The 20,449-nt window shown below is 39.4% G+C and overlaps 1 protein-coding gene and 1 long non-coding RNA gene across 11 annotated transcripts in view; both read right to left on the bottom strand.

The window, feature by feature from the left end:
- The window catches only part of LOC148130791 (uncharacterized), a 715,147-nt gene that overhangs the window by 221,849 nt on the left and 472,849 nt on the right, over positions 1-20,449 (bottom strand). The window lies entirely within an intron of this gene.
- LDB3 (LIM domain binding 3) overlaps positions 1-20,449 on the bottom strand; it is a 151,574-nt gene that overhangs the window by 123,081 nt on the left and 8,044 nt on the right. For 6 of the 10 annotated variants that reach the window (XM_087963851.1, XM_087963853.1, XM_026674211.2 and 3 more), the window contains exon 1: positions 8,650-8,884. In XM_087963851.1, the coding sequence (XP_087819977.1) occupies positions 8,650-8,742 (93 nt within the window). In that variant the 5' untranslated portion in view covers positions 8,743-8,884. The other 4 variants (XM_087963852.1, XM_087963855.1, XM_087963857.1 and 1 more) reach the window with 2 other exon arrangements.

The following is a 20,449-nucleotide window of genomic DNA, read 5'->3' as shown; positions in this document are numbered from 1 at the left end:
AAGGTGGGTGCTTATTACGGGCTGGGAATGCACATAATTCCCAGCGTTGAAGTAAAACAAGAGTTGTTTGGGACTAAGCGTGTGCTTAATTACAGTCTCAGGAAGCCTTGGTCAGAACACATACATAACAGCAAATTTAAGCTCAGCAGAAACATAAAAATTATATATGAAATGGTTAGTTTTAAAGACTGAATCATTGTGATGACTTATTTCTAAGGACAAAACTCATCTCAGAATCATCTTCTCCATCCAACAGATCTTCGAAAGCCCTACCTGAGCAGCTTACAACCCAACTACACTGTGTTAAACCACCACAAACTCTGAAAAGGCGGGGAGGATAAACCTTGCAGGTCAGCCTGATATCTACACTTGCCTCTTTTCCCCAAAGGTATCTCAATGTCCTTACTAAATAATTGCAATAAGGTAGGAATGAAGGAACAAATACCAGGCTGGAGATTGATCTTGTTACCAAATTTAAATTTTAAAAAGGCAGGATGGGAGATAAATGCTGCGTTTGGGGGCCATGTATGAAAAGCCCTGGACAAAAGCAAGCATCAAAACTATTTTTCACACCTGCTGGCCATAAGAAAATCCAGAATTCCAAACATTGGAAACTGAAGCGTGACCTTAAAAACTTACCCGGCTGCTAACTTGCCTTACAGCCTTTGCTGGCCACTTATTTTTAGATAAATGACGGTGTTCAGTTCTATGGGAACAGGCAGCTATGCCTTCACCTGTTACCCTCTTGATTGACAGGGGCTTCTGCACTGGACTTTCCCGACACTCAACCCAGATGTGATCATCTGGAGCTTCGGGGAAGAACTCAGGCGGCCTTCCAGACTACTTAAACAAAACCAAAAAGCTCATTGTTCTTAACTTGCTGTGCACTTAGGTTATCACAATTACGATTTATTGAATTTGTCGGTGGGGATTCTCAATCATTTGGGTTATGGTTGCCCCTGAGGGGCTTCTCCAAAAGGCAACTGGACTTTCTTGGGGTTTTTTTCGCCCTTGAAAACATTTCGTATCTCCTTCAAAAAGCTTCTACAGTTCTTCAGTTCAGTTTGTCAGAACCGAAGAAGCTTCTTGGAAAAGCATCCTTGTGATCATTTGCTGAATTGTAATAAACTTGAGAAACATCCATAAGCTGGATTTTAAAAAAAAAAAACATTCACTGATTATATGTTTATAGTATATATTGATTCGGTACTAGTACTTTTCAATATTAGAAGAACAGAAATGGATCATAGGTGACAGAAGATCTTTTTCTCCCTCTCTCTTTCTCTCTCTCTCTTTCTCTCTGTCTCTCTCTCTCCTATTCAATCTTTGCCCTTCAAAAGCTGGCTGAAGAGGGATTTAAATGTGATGCTACTTAAAGTGAGAGAGATTTTATTGCTGTTTGAGATTGCAGATTAAGTTTCATCTCTTTCTCCACCTCTGAACTTAAAACCTTGGCTTTTTAGGAAAAGAAAATAAGAAGATTAAAGGTAAATGGATAAATAGCATTTTTCTCTTTTCTGGTAGAGAAGAGGCCAAGTGTGCGGATGGTGGTTACATACTGATTGGCTAAAGTTTTCAACCGTGTTCAGATTCCAAAGCTAGCAGGGAAACAGGTTAATACCCAGAGTGAAAAATCTCAGACCTGGAGTCATTCCGGCAGTGCTTATCTCTCTTATTTCATTGTTTTGGGGAGGTTGAAAGCAACAAACAGCAATGTTTGTTGGCTTGCGTAGGTCTTCATAACTTGGCCATTTGGAATCCAATGGGACAGCCATCTCTTTCAAAGAAGCAGTTGACTTCCAGAAGAACAGAAGGGTTCAACCCTTATTCATATGTGGGTTGGTCCATTCATGAAAACTCTTTTTATAGTCTAAACCAGGGGTCTCCAACCTCAGCCACTTTAAGACTTGTGGACTTCAACTCCCAGAAGCTTTGCTGGCTGAGTAATTCTGGGAATTGAAGTCCACAAGTCTTAAAGTGGTCAAGGTTGGAGACCCCTGGTCTAACCAATGACCATGAAAATCAAGGGTCTTTATGAATAAGTGTCCTGTCTGACTGACACACACACTATCCCTCTCTCCCTCCCTCCCTCCCTCTCTCTCTCCCCAGCTATCTATCCATCTAGCTATTTATTTTATAGTCTGCCCTTATTATTTTTTATAAACTACTAAAGACCACAGACATATCCAATATTCTTTATATTCCTTCTTCTTCCTGTTTCCCCCACAACTACAACCCTGTGACATTCTTTGTTTGAAGGCTGAAAGGAAGAACTGACTTTAAGTCATCCAAAGAAGAAGGAACTCAGCTGCAACTCAAGCAGGTAATCCATCAACAATACTTGAGTAAAAAGTGGAGCTGCGATGCACTTTTGACCCACAATTTGGTTTCGGATGACATGCTAGGGCTTATCAAGACTGGATAGTATATTGCACAAAGGAGGCCATGATTTAAAGCCTTGCCTGGATGCAATATAATGCAATGATACCTAAACATTTCTTCCTCCTTGATTTCTCCTGTAGCCTATAAAGACATAACATAGAATAACAGATCTGGAAGGTACCTGGGAAGTTTTCTAATCCAACCTCCTGCTCATGCAAGAGATCCTATACCATTTCATAGAAACAGTTGTCCACTCTCTTCTTAAAAGCCTCCAATGATGGAGCACCCACAACTTCTGAAGACAAGACATTCCACCTGTTAATTGTTCTCACCATTAGGAAATTTCTCCTTCCTTCTGGGTTGCTTCTCTCCTTGATTAGTTTAATTTCCATTCATTGTTTCTTGTCTTGCCTTCTGGTGCAATAGGTGGATCCCCTCTTGTTTGTGGTGGCCCCTCAAATATTGGAACACTGTTATCATGTCACCCCAGTCCTTCTTTTCACTAGACTAGATGGACCCAATTCCTGCAACGGTTCTTCATAGGGTTTAGCCTCCAGTCCCCTAATCATCCTCGCTCTCTTCTCTGCACTCTTTTAGACGTTGAGATACTAGAAAGACAGCAGTTAGGAAAGTTTTGTTGTTGATCCTTAATCCAATAGTAACTAGGATGCCTTTGACACTGGCCCAAAATCTGAAGGAAACAGCAACTGTAAAGGTGCATCTACATGTCAATTCAGCAATACGGTGAAGAACACCAGCAATCTTCTTTACACACAAAGGCAATCTGGTAGAAATGAGTCACCCAGAATGAATCCATCCATGTTCCTGATGCCACAGGGTCTTCCTAGGACAATGTGATTCTTATCTAGATCAGGAATAAGTAATCTGGTGATCCCCGAACATTTTAGGATTCAGCTGTCAACATCCCTTGAAGATTGGCTAAAGAGAAGCTTATGATACCCACAGGACCCTGTATCTTACATATTTCTGATTTAGATAGTGTCTTTATTGAGTGTCATATAACAAGCAGTTCATAAAACCTCATTCTCAATAAAATTGATGCTGTTTTATGACTGCTGTACAGGGAGGATAGTATTCAAGTGAGATTTTATAAGACTGAAAATTATAGCTCTCTCTGGTATCAACTATTCAAAGACAGTAGATTTTAAGTATCTTTCTTCCCCTGTGAGCAAAAAATTCCATTTTCATTATCACAGAGAATGATGGGAAATACATGTTTCCCCAAAGCACTCAGTCATAAAAAGACACCCTCTTAAACATTTGCTACACCATTTCTTTCTAAAAATGGTTAATTTTTAAAAATGGCTTCATGTACATATAGCAACGTCAGCCCTTCTTCTGACAAAGAGACTCTGCTCACTGTCACTCATGCTCTCGTGACTTCTCGTTTGAACTACAGCAAAGAATTCTACATAGGGCTGCCCTTGAAGAGCATTCAGAAGCTTCAACCCGTGCAGGATGGAGTTCACTGATAGTCAATGGTGTTGGACAGTCAACATGTCTAATCTCTAATCCATGAGCTGGAATGGTTGCCAGTGTGTTTCTGAGTGCCATTCAAGGTGCTGGTTGTCACTTTTAAAGCTCTTCGTGGCTTGAGACTGCATTACTCTTGTCCCAGTTGTTTCTACCTGTCAAGTTTGGGCCAGCTGGTTGGGCATGTTACAGGTCCTGTCAGCCAAAAAGTGTTGGCTGGTGGAGATGAGGAGACATGTCTTCTCTGCCATAACACCTGCCCTATGGAATACCCACCCTCCTGAGATTAGGATGGTCCCAATCCTGTTGGCCTTTCAGAAGGCCTTGAAGGCCTGGCTATGTGCCCAGACCTGGCATCCACAGTGTGTGAAGGGCCCTGATTCCTAATTATGTTGACACTGATGGATTATAATATCTCTTGGCCACCATTTTTTTTTAATTAACTGTTTTAATTTTTTTAATTGTTCACTGCCCAGAGACCACTTGTTGGAGCTAAGTGGCCATAGAAATTGATTGAATAAAGAAAAGTGCTCCTTCTTTTTATTTCTACATTACCTTATCTTGATACCTTATCAGCAGCCACAGTGGCGCAGTGGTAGAGTGCAGGCTACTTCTGACTGCCGGCTGTCTGCAATTTGGCAGTTCAAATCTCACCAGGCTCAAGGTTGACCCAGCCTTCCGTCCTTCCGAGATGGGTAAAATGAGGACCCAGATTGTTGGGGGCAAGAGGCTGACTCTGTAAACCGCTTAGAGAAGGCTATAAAGCACTGTGAAGTGATATATAAGTCTCAGTGCTATTGCTATATGAATATTAACATTAACTCCAATTACATTTTTGTCCTGGTAGCAGTACAGCATATTTTCAAATTCTACAAAAGATTATCACAAAGTTTCAAGGAGACTTTATAGAAGCTTATTGTTTTGCTTTCTGTCTTGCATATGCCCTGTCACTGATGGCCTGTTTATATAGTAAGTAGCCACACACTCTGTTAAATATTTGCCCATGTGGGAGAGTTTGTCTGTCTCATTCTTAGTACAGCCATGGCAACATATATATTAATGATGACCGCTTGACATATCAAGAATAGATGCCTGACAGATGTGCAAATTACAACATCCTAGGAAGAAATTCCCAGGCATTTCGACAGCTAAGTATTTCATGCAGATACTTGTGGGTTAGAAACGCCAGTATAACTTTGAGCTACAGAATAATTAGATGGATGATCAGACTGTATTCATTCCAAGCAGACTTGAGAAGGTGTTTTAATGTTCTTCTATTGCTGATGTTTATTTTAATCTCTGATGCATTAAAAAATATAGCCTACCAGGAAGGAAGACCCTAAGGTAGCTTGCTTCATGATAATGACAACTATGAGTAGGAACTGCTCTTATCTCTACCCCCTCCTTCTCTCATTTAAATATATAAAAACTTCTCTTCCCAATTTCTGATTTTGCATATTTGCCTTGCTTCTTCCTTCTGCAGCAACTGACTTTGAGGATTTCAGAAGGAGAACTCATAATTTGAACTCCAGATACATGGACTTCAGCTCCCAGAATTCCCAGTCAGCATATTTATTGGGAGAATCCTGGGAGTTGAAGTCCACATATCTTAAAGATGCAAAGATTGAGAAACACCGATCCAGGTTAGAAATACATCCCTAATATGACACACACACACACACACCATGATTTTCCCCTCATGAATCAGTTCCTTCATTTTCCCCCCTTCAAAGGAATAAAACCAGTAAAGGAATGTGGTGCAGAAGTAATCATCTTAGTTTGGAATGAAATCTCTGTGTGAGCCCAGCAAAGGAAAGTCATAGGCATGTCTGGAATTCGAGTTCTTGCTTTTAGATCTTCTGCAAACTGAGCTCGCAGGTTTGAAATTCCAGTATGAAGTTCCTTGAGCACATTTCTCCATGGGTATCCATCGACGTCATAAGGCAAATCAGCATAAGTATTTAAAGCACTCAGAATTAGCACAAAGGAAGAATGTGATAGGATGGAAGGACTGAAAATGTTACTAAGTATATAAGAAGAGAAGATTTAAGAAGATGTCATCCTAGGATGAACATTAGATGACTTTGCCCTGTTTGACTCCATCTTTTGCGTTCAAAATGACACCTTTTGTGACTTCTTTAAGAACAATCTGATTTTTTTCCCCAATTCACACTTTTGGAGAAGACATTTAAAGTTCCACACAACTGCAGTAACTCAAATTATATTGCCCTTTCTGTTTTAACCTTCATTTTCCTCATTCTTACAAAGCTCAAGCTTGCCATGCACACAACAGAAAGATCAGCAAGGCAAGGCAACCTTAAGATGAATAAGATTGAGAACATTTTTTCTTTTAAATGGAAGAGGAAAATGACCTTGCAAAAACCCCACAGCAGAGAAAATTGCACTCTGAGGGGAAGAAAAAAATGAAGAAAAGGGGAACACAGAGAGAAGTCGGGAGGTGTATCCACAGAATACGGTGAAAAAACATCCAGATGGTAGCTACTAATGGGGTAATCAATGCTTTACCAGCTTTTTATCTGTGTTGTGCAAAATAGACATGAAAAATAAGCACAGCATCACGGTTATCATCTTGATATTTTTTCAACATAGTCTGCAGGCACTCAAGAAGTTGGAAAAAGAGGCTGAGACCCAACAAATAGATAGATAGATAGATAGATAGATAGATAGATAGATAGATAGAGATAGAGATAGAGATAGAGATAGAGATAGAGATAGAGATAGAGATAGATACACACACACACACACACACACACACACACACGCACGCACGCACATGCGCACACAGCGTCTGATTGCCCAAATAGTCCTTTCCTGGTTCATTCTTGAAAGCTGATTTAAAACTGGGGTATCCTTGGAGTTCTCTGAACTTGGTTGCTTTCTTGCAGACGTTTCATTTCCCAGACTAGGTAACACATCACTGCTAAGTAATGAAATGCCTGCAAGAAAATAACCAAGCTCAGAGAACTCCAAGGACCCCACATTTTAACCCTGAGTTACAAATATTCTCCTTTATCAGGGATTTAAACCTTCTCCAAGGACTTAGAAAAGAGTTGCTGACAGATGCAAACTGAGACTGAATGCAGCTGGACATACCCAGGTGCCAAAATTGGGGGAGAGAGGACTCCCAAAAATGTCCCTGTGCAAGGTTAAATGTTATTCTGGATCTCCAACATGCAGGAGAAAGAAAGCTCAGCACCCAAGGCTCCAGAACAGGATAGAAAACAGATAGTAGTTTGAAGCACGCTGCCCATCACGCACATCTTTGTCTAGAAACTCAGCTTGTCACTCCTAAAGGTGTTTCTCCTCCCCCCCCAAAGGCAGCTAGACATATAGATGTTTTGTTTCTCATCCAAGAAGTTTCTTCACTTCTTCATTTCAGCAGAACTGAAGAAGCTTTTTGGATGAGAAGCAAAAGATTTTAAGTCTAGCTGCCTTTGGGAAAAAAAACACCTTTGGGACAACCATGACCTGGAGAATCTCCATAGACATTCAGCTTACAACTCACACTAACATCTTGATTACAGATAAGGAGTCCATGGCTCTTCTCATCCTGATTCTCCTGCACTCTGTTATCGATTTTCACTTCTCACTGATATAGCAACAGTATCCCAAGTCCCAATCCCAACACCAGAAAAGGAAAAAAATAAAAATAAACCCGTGAGTTGTAGGGACAAAGTTTTTAAGGTTGATATTCACAACACACTTATTAAGGGTCTTGCAACATCTTCCTTTTAGAAATCCCAGGAAGAAATGAACTACAGACATTGGCAAAATGGAAAAGCAATAAAGGAATCAATGCTAAAGGCGTGTACTAATTAATGCTAAAGGCGTGTACAACACATTATTTGAGGCTTAATACAAAGACTTTCCAAACTCCAGCCCATTTGCTGGAAGGCAAAGCAACCCTTAGGGATGTTGAGAGCCTGTTGATCAAATATGGGCAAACACGCTGTAGAAAAACCACTTGATTGTGAGATGGGTGGCTGTATAAATACAATTTATAAATAAATAATTTTTAAAAAAACATGAATGATCATGGTCATCCTGCCCCTCGCAACTATTTCTTTTCATTCTTATCCTAGATAAGGCAGCTCTAAAATAAAATTAAATTTGGAGGAGGAGAAAGAGGAGGAGGGAGAGAGGGGTGAGAAGGAGAAGGAGGAGAAGGAGAAAAAGGAAGAGAAGAAAAGATGATATGTAGGCCAACAAAACTCCTATAGTTTCGAGTCATTTTCATACACTTAATTGTTGGGAGAATTGTTGGGAGAAGAAGTAAACTGACCGCCTTTCAACCCAAAGATGACTCCTACTGTCACAACTTATTATATGTGGGCTATTCTTGTTATCTATGAATTAGACAAAGCAGCAGAGGCTGACAAAAGCTTATAAATGTAATTTTAAGTTCTGGAGATTGCAGGATGACTGTTTCTTCTTTTACAAGTATACCTGGAACACATATTTTTTAGAATAGTTTGTAATACTATTCATTTTTTATCAACTACTATGAATGCCTTTTACTTTGATAGAGGTATATATGGGCACATTTCTCTCTCAACACACCTTAACTGTGCCTTAACCGTGCCAACTGAACTGGACTCCCCTTCCTTGTCATTGTAGTACTTTTCACTCTTAAAAAAAAAAATGTCCAGGATCTTATCACCCCTGCCTGCCCTAGCCAGTTCTCTCCAGCAAGCCCACAAGTCCAAACCCTTCAAATCTCAAGAAGAAACATTTGAGTTAACTCGCCCTTACCCTGGAGATGGTCAAAGGCATGTTGAAGTCCTTCCCTCCTTGCAGACGGAATCCCCATGGTCCAGATCCATTAAGAGTGACACCGAAAGACATCTTATCTCTCCTTTACGCCAGGAAAGTCCCGGGCTCTGCGAAACAGAGGAGTGGAATACAGGTGGGTATGTTGTTAAAAGGAGCACTCTTTCCCCCCCACTTCTATCCGATTAAAGCACAAACTAATGCTCCTTTTTTTGTTTCTTGCCTGGTGAGTCCAGCCGAAGTGTCATCTAAGAATAGATAGCACTTATAATACAGATACTGATATCCCTGACGAAGAGGCCATACATGGTGGGTAACCCAACACCAGCTATGCAAAACCTCTGTGACTCAGAAGTCTAATATAGACCCTGGGGAAGTTAACAGACCTTTCTGAAGTGCCTCGGTTCCCTTCTTCAGGCTCAAAGCCACTTTTCTAAGATAAAAGAGCAACTTATTTTAAGGGCGAGTTAAAAATACGAGTTTAAAGGAGCTTTCAGGGTAAGATTCTGGTCTGCTCATTGCCCAATTCACTCAGGACGCACCAATGAGTTTTATGTATATCAATATCAATATCAATATCAATATCAATATCAATATCAACATCAACATCAATATCAATCTGTCTGTCTATCTATCTATCTACCTACCTACCTACTTATCTACCTACCCTATCTATTTATCTATGGCCCATTTGACAGTTTTATGCAAGCTTACACATATATATATATATATATATATATATATATATATATATATATATATATATATATATATATATATATGTATGTATGTATGTATGTATGTATGTATGTATGTATGTATGTTATTGGTTTCCGTGATTCAGGGTTTGTTTGGGTATTTTTCTAAGCACAGCATTGTAGTTGTGCTTTTAAAGTTGTAGCAACGTTTGCAGAATCTCATCTGCCATCATTAGGGCTTCTGTATTGTATCCATCTGTCTAATGATGCCTAATGATGACAGATGAGATTTTGCCGAAATGTTGCTACAACTTTAAAAGCACAACTACAATGACATGGGAAAATACCCAAACAAAGCAATTGGTTTGGTATAAGTAAGTTTTTCTTAAGATTTTATAAGAAATAATAGATAAAGAGGAAATGTTTGCCAGCTTAAAACATAACCAGCTTGACTAAGTAAACTACATCATTATAACAATGTGATTTATTTCTTCTTCTTCTTCTTCTTCTTCTTCTTCTTCTTCTTCTTCTTCTTCTTCTTCTTCTTCTTCTTCTTCTTCTTCTTCTTCTTCTTCTTCTTCTTCTTCTTCTTCTTCTTCTTCTTCTTCTTCTTCTTCTTCTTCTTCTTCTTCCTCTTCCTCTTCCTCTTCCTCTTCCTCTTCTTCCTCTTCTTCCTCTTCTTCCTCCTCCTCCTCCTCCTCCTCCTCCTCCTCCTCCTCCTCCTCCTCCTCCTCCTCCTCCTCCTCCTCTTCCCATGTTTGCAAAGATAAGTAGGCATTTATACTTCTAGATAATCAGAGAAGGCTCCAATCTTTTCAGATTTAAAGGCCTCCAATCAAATGGGTAGGTATCCACAGTGATTTTCTTGATACTGAAAAATATGAGTTCATTTTTTATCGAATAACTACTATGAATGCCTTTTACTTTAATAGAGGTATATACAGTATGTGCACATTTCTTTCCCAACACTGTGCCTTAACCATGCCAACTGAGGTGGAGTGGGGTTATATTTAGCCTTAAGAGATCCAGTTTTGCAAAGGTTAAACTAATCCCTTTGGTCAACCGTATTCTAAGCATGGATGATTGTTAACAAACCCTTTCACATCCAGAGATTAAATGTCTCCATAGGGGTGGCTCTGTGGTGGTTTTAACTTTCACAGTCAAAAAATTGGAGATAACAATAGGAGATTCCTCCCCCTGGAGAGAGAGAGAGAAAAAGAGAAAAAAAGAGAGAGAGAAGACAGGTAGGCAGGCATAACCCCACTGAGAAGGCTAGAAAGCACAAAGAAACTCAGCCTCATTGATCCCAAATGGAATTTACTACCACAAGACAGAATTCTGGCCACAGACCAATCAATGAAGGATAATGTAATATTCCAGAATAGGACTATACAGCTGAATATCAATCGTTATTTATCATAGGCTAAAATATTATCTGTATTAGCTCCTGTTCAGCTGGTTGGCTACTAAAAAAACCCAGAATGGCAGTTCAACATCTTATAATCTTGTATATCAGGAAAAAAAGTTTATTATTATTATTATTATTTTGTCGCCACAATATAAAAAAGATGTTGAGACTCTAGAAAGAGTGCAAAGAGGAGCAACGAAGTTGATTAGGGGACTGGAGACTAAAACATACGAAGAATTGGGTACGCCTAGTGTAATGCAAAGAAGGACTAAGGATGATACGATAGAGCATTCCAATATTTAAGGGGCTGACACAAAGAAGTTAAGCTATTCTCCAGATGACCAGAAGGCCGGACAAGAAGCAATGGATGGAAACTAATCATGGAGAAAACCAATTCCCTGACAATGAGAACAATTAAGTTCAGAAGTTGTGAATACTCCCTCACTGGAGGTTTTTAAGAAGATATTGGACAGCTGATTGTCTGGAATGGTACAGTAACTCCTGCTTGACCAGGGGGTTGGACTAGATGACCTACAAGGTTCCTTCCAACTGTTATTCCCTTACTGTTGTTATTACTGTTACTGTTATCTGTTCTGTTATTGTTACTGAACTTAGTATTTTACTTACTTGTTCTAATTGTATTAGTATATTTTCCTAAGTTTGTAATTAGAGCTGAATTCTTACCAGTCTGATAATTGTAGAACATCAGCTAGATAAGACTTTTATATATTATACATCACAATTTTGGGTTTCTAAAATGACATTCTGATAGCAAATCTGGGAAAACAGTAAAGTGTACTTCAAAAATAAAACAAACCATTTTTTAAAAAATCCAGCTATTTTGCCTCAAAAGTGTCAGTCTTTTTCTGCTTTTTGTTTTTAAGGAACGCAGTTTTTCCTAATGGTTTTGAATCCAAACTGTTGAAATGATTTGGTTCCTTTGGCACAGACTAATTAAAATGTTAAAATAAAACAGTTTTACGCTGTGTGCATTGCAAATGGACCTTTATTTCCTGCAGAAATTAAACAGATCCAGCAACAGACAAATGGGAGACACAATAACTCTGGATGCTTAGTCATGCAAAGTACATAATCTCAGAAAATGTACACAAACTCATGAACAGTCATTAAAAATATAAATGTTTGATGGAACAGAGTTAGAACTTGTCATTTGAGAATTGGAAACTGGCTAGATACAGGAAATAGAAAATGAGAGGGAGAAGCAAATGGCAAAATAAATAAATGAATTGGCAGGCACATTTTATATTTGTTTTAGTATGCCTTCTGAAATTCACAATGACGATCAATGCTGAAGCATTCAAAATTATAATAAAATTATAAGAAAGTAGTTTCATGCAGGGGTGAGATTCAAATTTCTTTACGACCTGTTCTGTGGGCATGGCCTAATTTGTGGATGTGTCTTGGTGGTCATGTGACTGGGTGGGTGTGGCTTGTATGTAAATATTATAAATGTTTATGTAAATATTGAATTTTTTATTAAAAAAGAGCAACTTTTACCCAAAATCATGCAAAGCTGGCAAGCAGATTGAGTTGCTCACAGAATCACAGAGTCACTCAGAGATCTACTTTTCTGCAATCTGCTACCTGAGTCTGCACTGAAAAATAGAAGCTTCAGTCCTAAGGAAGGTTCAGCTCTGCTTTTAGATTAGCTACAGAGCAAGACATCCAACAGTTTCCTGCTTTCTAGCTAATCTAAATCTCCTGGCACAATAGAACAGTTGATGGTTGGGGGGGGAGGAAATATAGCAACTTACCAAATGCAGGTAAATTGGATGGCATGCATGCCAGGTAAGGAGTGAGTGGGTGGGGGGAGAGGGGCCAGCCAGCCAGTTCTCCAAACTGGGCAGAATCATAACAACCAGTTCTATAGAACCGGTCAGACCAGGTAGAATCCCACCCCTGGTTTCATGAAGACATTGAGAGAAAAGGACTACCTCTCTTTCTCGATTCAATGAGGCAACCCAAAAAGATAAGGCCCTGACTTGATGCTATCAAGAATTCTTAAGAGGTCTATTGGAAGTCCTATGGAGAGGATGGCAATAATAAATTCAAAACAATAATAGCACCACATCACTTGACCGCCAGTGGCAGCGGCAAAATCTCCACCAGTCAATTGCAAAAGGCAGTTTTACTTGGAGGTGGATCACTTTACTAAGCCTTCTTATTTCAACAGAGATTAAAAATTTGGCAGTGCGATTTCTACCTTATGCAGAACATCCTATCAAATCCAAATATCTTAACTTACTGCATCTGTGTATGGTTTGCCAATTGCACAGGGGCAGATAGGACAGCACTCCAGAGGGTTAACCTCATTGCCCAGAGGATCATGGGTTGCCCTCTCCCCTCTTTGGAAGAGCTTTATAGCTCCCACTGCCTTTAGAAAGTTCAAAACATTCTCAAAGATCCATCTCATCTTTGCAGGAGCCCTTCAAATATTGAAGTACTGCTATCATGTCTCCCCTAGTCCTTCTTTTCCTTAGACATAACCAGTTCAGTGGTGGAATTCAATTGTTTTTACTACCGGTTCTGTGGGTGTGGCTTGGTGGGCGTGGCAGGGGAAGGAGACTGTAAAATCTCCAGTCAGAAGTGGGATTTGCCGGTTCTCCGAACTACTCAAAATTTCCACTACCGGTTCTCCAGAACTGGTCAAAACCTGCTGAATACCACCTCTGAACCAGTTCCTGTTGCCATTTTTTGTGTGTTTTAGCCTCCAGCCCTCTGTTCATTTTTGTTGCTCTTCTCTGCACTCTTTCCAGAGTCTCAGCATCTTTTTATATTGTGGTGACGAGAACTGGACCTAATATTCCAGGTGTGGTCTTACTAAGGCTTTGTAATGTGGTACAAGCACTTCACATGATCTTGATTCTATTTTACTAGGATTGAATTGGACTTTTAAATTTAAATTCAAAACACTGGAAGCAGCATGTCTTGAAATAATTTCAGGAAACGGGATGAGATTCTCATTCCCAGACACCGAAATGATTGCCCTTCCTGGTGAATTTTACTCTTTGGGTCACGACTAAAAATGGCCCGAGGAAGAAAAAGGTTTCTGGAATGTTAATAGCAGCCTTTCCCCAGGGCCACGACTGCAATGGGCAGGAAGGAATGATCGGCTCAAGGTAACACCTTAGAATAGAAATGCCATCAGCCTCTGCAAACCAGTGCCAACTTTGTCACCACACTGTTCAAGGCTGAGGAGATCTGGAGTGGTAGTTCTGCTTAAGTTAGCAAGAGCTTCCTCAGAGCATGTCAGCGCTGAATCAAGGGACGTAGGAGCCTTGTTGTAAGTCCAGGTGTCAGCTTTGGAAGCCATATTAGCAGCAGAAGCTTCCACGCTGCCACATTCCTGTGCCTAGGAAATTGGGAGGGGGGAATTTTGTAGAGTGTACTGTATGTAGTTAGCCATAATAGCATTCTTCCTTGCAGTCAAGGTCATGTCTTTCCTGCACCTGGGTGAGCAGTGGTCAGGGGAATGTCTCCAGTTGGGACGGATGGTGATCGGACCATGTGATGGACCGATGAGTGCAGGGGATGGATTTGTGTTTTGAATTACTGTGAGGAAAACCCAGAACTCTCCGATTCAGGTTTTTCCAGACGTGCCAGTATGTCAACTTTAATAAAATGGGACTTTGAGAAATGTCTGCCTCGGAGACTTGGTGTTGGAGTTGGTCTTTCTGGAACATTGACCCCAGGTGCTACTCCTTGAAGTTGCAGAGGTTTAAAAACATCTTGCATTACAGACTCGTGTCAGTGCCTTTGATGTGCTGTGAGTGCTGTTGATCTCACTGGAGTAATTGTGCAACAGAGAACAACGATTGGTCTTCTCTCTGCACATGGTTTGCTGTGTAGGGTGCTCTTTTCTCAGCTCCAGGCAGTGTGTGCACTAACTCTAGGCATGGCCTTTTTGTGTTTGTGAGAAAAGCCAGTGATACATTTCCACTAAAAACCTATTTTATTCTTGCTGGGTTGTAGTTGGTCAGGTTTTTCCAGATGTGGCTGCACTTCCCAGCAGTTCAATGAGGAGGAACATGGGAAGATGCACTTCATCAACCTTTGCATGGTTGATGTACCCTGGATCCCGGTGTTAATGGACTACAACTCCCAGCATCCTTAAGCTGGCCAGCTATAGCCATATCTGGGAAAAAAATGGTTTTTCCTAATCCTGAAAGAAAAGAACAGGGTGCATGAAGATTTCTCCAGGTTTCAAAACTTTTGGACAGCCCTTTGTTTGACATGATTGATGTAGCATCCTTGCTTGAGTAGGGGATTGGACTAGATGATCTCCAAGTTCCCTTCCAACTCTGTTATTCTTTCTGACACATAATTATGGGTAGGGAATATGTGTGGAAGAAGTGTGGTGTGAGATAATAAGAGGAGCAAAGGAGGGTTGTGTAAATGAAGTGTGAATTGTGTGTTTTTCTCATCTTTTCTCTGGAGTTTCTGCCAAACTTAGATTTTTTTCCCCCTGAAGTACAATACAAACAGCGCTGAGGTAATAGCACAAATGGAACTTAGGTGAAGCTTGCAAAATCCAAGATAGCACACTAAAAATTGTATGTATTTATTACTTAGGAAAGCAAGCTCATTTCTTACACAGAATGAAATATTTCCATGACCTGATATAATACTTCTGACTTGAACACTGCCTGGAAGGTGTCTGGTTTATGGTTTATTACTTTGGGGGTGAGGGTGGGGGTTTGGTTCCAGACTAGTTGGAAAAATAACTCACAGCTTTTCACTATGCTAATTAACTGAAATCCAAGACTTCTGGAAGAAGGACAACCCCATTTAACCCCTATCTATTTATCTATGGCCCATTTGACAGTTTTATGCAAGCTTACAGTATATATATATATATATATATATATATATATATATATATATATATATATATATATATATATATATATATATATATATATATGTTTTCTGAGGTTCTCATGGTATTTGTATGTGGATCTTTGGTTATTCGGGTTTTCTCCTCGTAAGATTGGAAGTATCTAGGCACGTTTCGATGAAGTCTCATTCATCATCTTCAGGCTTCTGTCTTCAGCCTCTGTGCTTCTCTGAAAGCACAGAGCTGAAGACAGAAGCCTGAAGATGATGAATGAGACTTCATCAGCGTTGCCTAGATATTTCAATCTTTATACGGGAAAAACCAATAACCAAAGATCCATATATATATATATATATATATATATATATATATATATATATATATATATATATATGGATCTTTGGTTATTCGGGTTTTCTCCCGCGTAAGATTCAAAGTATCTAGGCAACGTTTGGCGAGGTCCCACTCGCCATCTTCAGGCTGCTGGTGCTTTGGCTTAGTGCCAGTGCAAGCACTGCAGCACTGCAAGCACATACAGAAGCCTGATGATGGCAGATGAGATTCTGCTGAAACGTTGCTACAACTTTAAAAGAACTACAATGACGTGGGAAAATACCCGAACCAAACCGAACACCATACATGTAAGTACCAGCGAAAACTTAAGAAAATATATATATATATATATATATATATATATATATATATATATATATATATATATATATATATATATATATTATTTTCACTCAGTACAATTGTATGCAAATTGGTTTGGTGTAAGTAAGTTTTTCTTAAGATTTTATAAGAAATAATAGATAAAGAGGAAATGTTTGCCAGCTTAAAACATAACCAGCCTGACTAAGTAAACTACATCATTATAACAATGTGATTTTTTCTTCTTCTTCTTCTTCTTCTTCTTCTTCTTCTTCTTCTTCTTCTTCTTCTTCTTCTTCTTCTTCTTCTTCTTCTTCTTCTTCTTCTTCTTCTTCTTCTTCTTCTTCTTCTTCTTCTTCTTCTTCCTCCTCCTCCTCCTCCTCCTCCTCCTCCTCCTCCTCCTCCTCCTCCTCCTCCAACTCCTCTTCCCATGTTTGCAAAGATAAGTAGGCATTTATACTTCTAGATAATCAGAGAAGGCTCCAATCTTTTCAGGTTTAAAGGCCTCCAATCAAATGGGTAGGTATCCACAGTGATTTTCTTGATACTGAAAAAAATGAGTTCATTTTTTATCGAATAACTACTATGAATGCCTTTTACTTTAATAGAGGTATATACAGTATGTGCACATTTCTTTCCCAACACTGTGCCTTAACCATGCCAACTGAGGTGGAGTGGGGTTATATTTAGCCTTAAGAGATCCAGTTTTGCAAAGGTTAAACTAATCCCTTTGGTCAACCGTATTCTAAGCATGGATGATTGTTAACAAACCCTTTCACATCCAGAGATTAAATGTCTCCATAGGGGTGGCTCTGTGGTGGTTTTAACTTTCACAGTCAAAAAATTGGAGATAACAATAGGAGATTCCCCCCCCCTGGAGAGAGAGAGGGAGGGAGGGAGGGAGAGAGAGAAAAAGAGAAAAAGAGAGAGAGAGAAGACAGGTAGGCAGGCATAACCCCACTGAGAAGGCTAGAAAGCACAAAGAAACTCAGCCTCATTGATCCCAAATGGAATTTACTACCACAAGACAGAATTTTGGCCACAGACCAATCAATGAAGGATAATGTTATATTCCAGAATAGGACTATACAGCTGAATATCAATCGTTATTTATCATAGGCTAAAATATTATCTGTATTAGCTCCTGTTCAGCTGGTTGGCTACTAAAAAAACCCAGAATGGCAGTTCAACATCTTATAATCTTGTATATCAGGAAAAAAAGTTTATTATTATTATTATTATTTTGTCACCACAATATAAAAAAGATGTTGAGACTCTAGAAAGAGTGCAAAGAGGAGCAACGAAGTTGATTAGGGGACTGGAGACTAAAACATACGAAGAATTGGGTACGCCTAGTGTAATGCAAAGAAGGACTAAGGATGATACGATAGAGCATTCCAATATTTAAGGGGCTGACACAAAGAAGTTAAGCTATTCTCCAGATGACCAGAAGGCCGGACAAGAAGCAATGGATGGAAACTAATCATGGAGAAAACCAATTCCCTGACAATGAGAACAATTAAGTTCAGAAGTTGTGAATACTCCCTCACTGGAGGTTTTTAAGAAGATATTGGACAGCTGATTGTCTGGAATGGTACAGTAACTCCTGCTTGACCAGGGGGTTGGACTAGATGACCTACAAGGTTCCTTCCAACTGTTATTCCCTTACTGTTATTATTACTGTTATCTGTTCTGTTATTGTTACTGAACTTAGTATTTTACTTACTTGTTCTAATTATATTAGTATATTTTCCTAAGTTTGTAATTAGAGCTGAATTCTTACCAGTCTGATAATTGTAGAACATCAGCTAGATAAGACTTTTATATATTATACATCACAATTTTGGGTTTCTAAAATGACATTCTGATAGCAAATCTGGGAAAACAGTAAAGTGTACTTCAAAAATAAACAAACCATTTTTTAAAAAAATCCAGCTATTTTGCCTCAAAAGTGTCAGTCTTTTTCTGCTTTTTGTTTTTAAGGAACGCAGTTTTTCCTAATGGTTTTGAATCCAAACTGTTGAAATGATTTGGTTCCTTTGGCACAGACTAATTAAAATGTTAAAATAAAACAGTTTTACGCTGTGTGCATTGCAAATGGACCTTTATTTCCTGCAGAAATTAAACAGATCCAGCAACAGACAAATGGGAGACACAATAACTCTGGATGCTTAGTCATGCAAAGTACATAATCTCAGAAAATGTACACAAACTCATGAACAGTCATTAAAAATATAAATGTTTGATGGAACAGAGTTAGAACTTGTCATTTGAGAATTGGAAACTGGCTAGATACAGGAAATAGAAAATGAGAGGGAGAAGCAAATGGCAAAATAAATAAATGAATTGGCAGGCACATTTTATATTTGTTTTAGTATGCCTTCTGAAATTCACAATGACGATCAATGCTGAAGCATTCAAAATTATAATAAAATTATAAGAAAGTAGTTTCATGCAGGGGTGAGATTCAAATTTCTTAACGACCTGTTCTGTGGGCATGGCCTAATTTGTGGATGTGTCTTGGTGGTCATGTGACTGGGTGGGTGTGGCTTGTATGTAAATATTATAAATATTTATGTAAATATTGAATTTTTATTAAAAAGAGCAACTTTTACCCAAAATCATGCAAAGCCGGCAAGCAGATTGAGTTGCTCACAGAATCACAGAGTCACTCAGAGATCTACTTTTCTGCAATCTGCTACCTGAGTCTGCACTGAAAAATAGAAGCTTCAGTCCTAAGGAAGGTTCAGCTCTGCTTTTAGATTAGCTACAGAGCAAGACATCCAACAGTTTCCTGCTTTCTAGCTAATCTAAATCTCCTGGCACAATAGAACAGTTGATGGTTGGGGGAGGAAATATAGCAACTTACCAAATGCAGGTAAATTGGATGGCATGCATGCCAGGTAAGGAGTGAGTGGGTGGGGGAGAGGGCCAGCCAGCCAGTTCTCCAAACTGGGCAGAATCATAACAACCAGTTCTATAGAACCGGTCAGACCAGGTAGAATCCCACCCCTGGTTTCATGAAGACATTGAGAGAAAAGGACTACCTCTCTTTCTCGATTCAATGAGGCAACCCAAAAGATAAGGCCCTGACTTGATGCTATCAAGAATTCTTAAGAGGTCTATTGGAAGTCCTATGGAGAGGATGGCAATAATAAATTCAAAACAATAATAGCACCACATCACTTGACCGCCAGTGGCAGCGGCAAAATCTCTGTCAGTCAATTGCAAAAGGCAGTTTTACTTGGAGGTGGATCACTTTACTAAGCCTTCTTATTTCAACAGAGATTAAAAATTTGGCAGTGCGATTTCTACCTTATGCAGAACATCCTATCAAATCCAAATATCTTAACTTACTGCATCTGTGTATGGTTTGCCAATTGCACAGGGGCAGATAGGACAGCACTCAGAGGGTTAACCTCATTGCCCAGAGGATCATGGGTTGCCCTCTCCCCTCTTTGGAAGAGCTTTATAGCTCCCACTGCCTTTAGAAAGTTCAAAACATTCTCAAAGATCCATCTCATCTTTGCAGGAGCCCTTCAAATATTGAAGTACTGCTATCATGTCTCCCCTAGTCCTTCTTTTCCTTAGACATAACCAGTTCAGTGGTGGAATTCAATTGTTTTTACTACCGGTTCTGTGGGTGTGGCTTGGTGGGCGTGGCAGGGGAAGGAGACTGTAAAATCTCCAGTCAGAAGTGGGATTTGCCGGTTCTCCGAACTACTCAAAATTTCCACTACCGGTTCTCCAGAACTGGTCAAAACCTGCTGAATACCACCTCTGAACCAGTTCCTGTTGCCATTTTTTGTGTGTTTTAGCCTCCAGCCCTCTGTTCATTTTTGTTGCTCTTCTCTGCACTCTTTCCAGAGTCTCAGCATCTTTTTTATATTGTGGTGACGAGAACTGGACCTAATATTCCAGGTGTGGTCTTACTAAGGCTTTGTAAAGTGGTACAAGCACTTCACATGATCTTGATTCTATTTTACTAGGATTGAATTGGACTTTTAAATTTAAATTCAAAACACTGGAAGCAGCATGTCTTGAAATAATTTCAGGAAACGGGATGAGATTCTCATTCCCAGACACCGAAATGATTGCCCTTCCTGGTGAATTTTACTCTTTGGGTCACGACTAAAAATGGCCCGAGGAAGAAAAAGGTTTCTG

This window comes from Notechis scutatus, chromosome 4 (genome assembly GCF_049901735.1).
Source record: "Notechis scutatus isolate UNSWTSFEM ecotype Mainland chromosome 4, rNotScu1.2, whole genome shotgun sequence".
Taxonomy (NCBI): Eukaryota; Metazoa; Chordata; class Lepidosauria; order Squamata; family Elapidae; genus Notechis; species Notechis scutatus.
Note: the sequence above shows the minus strand (reverse complement) of the source record. Positions and strands in the feature narration are given on the sequence as shown.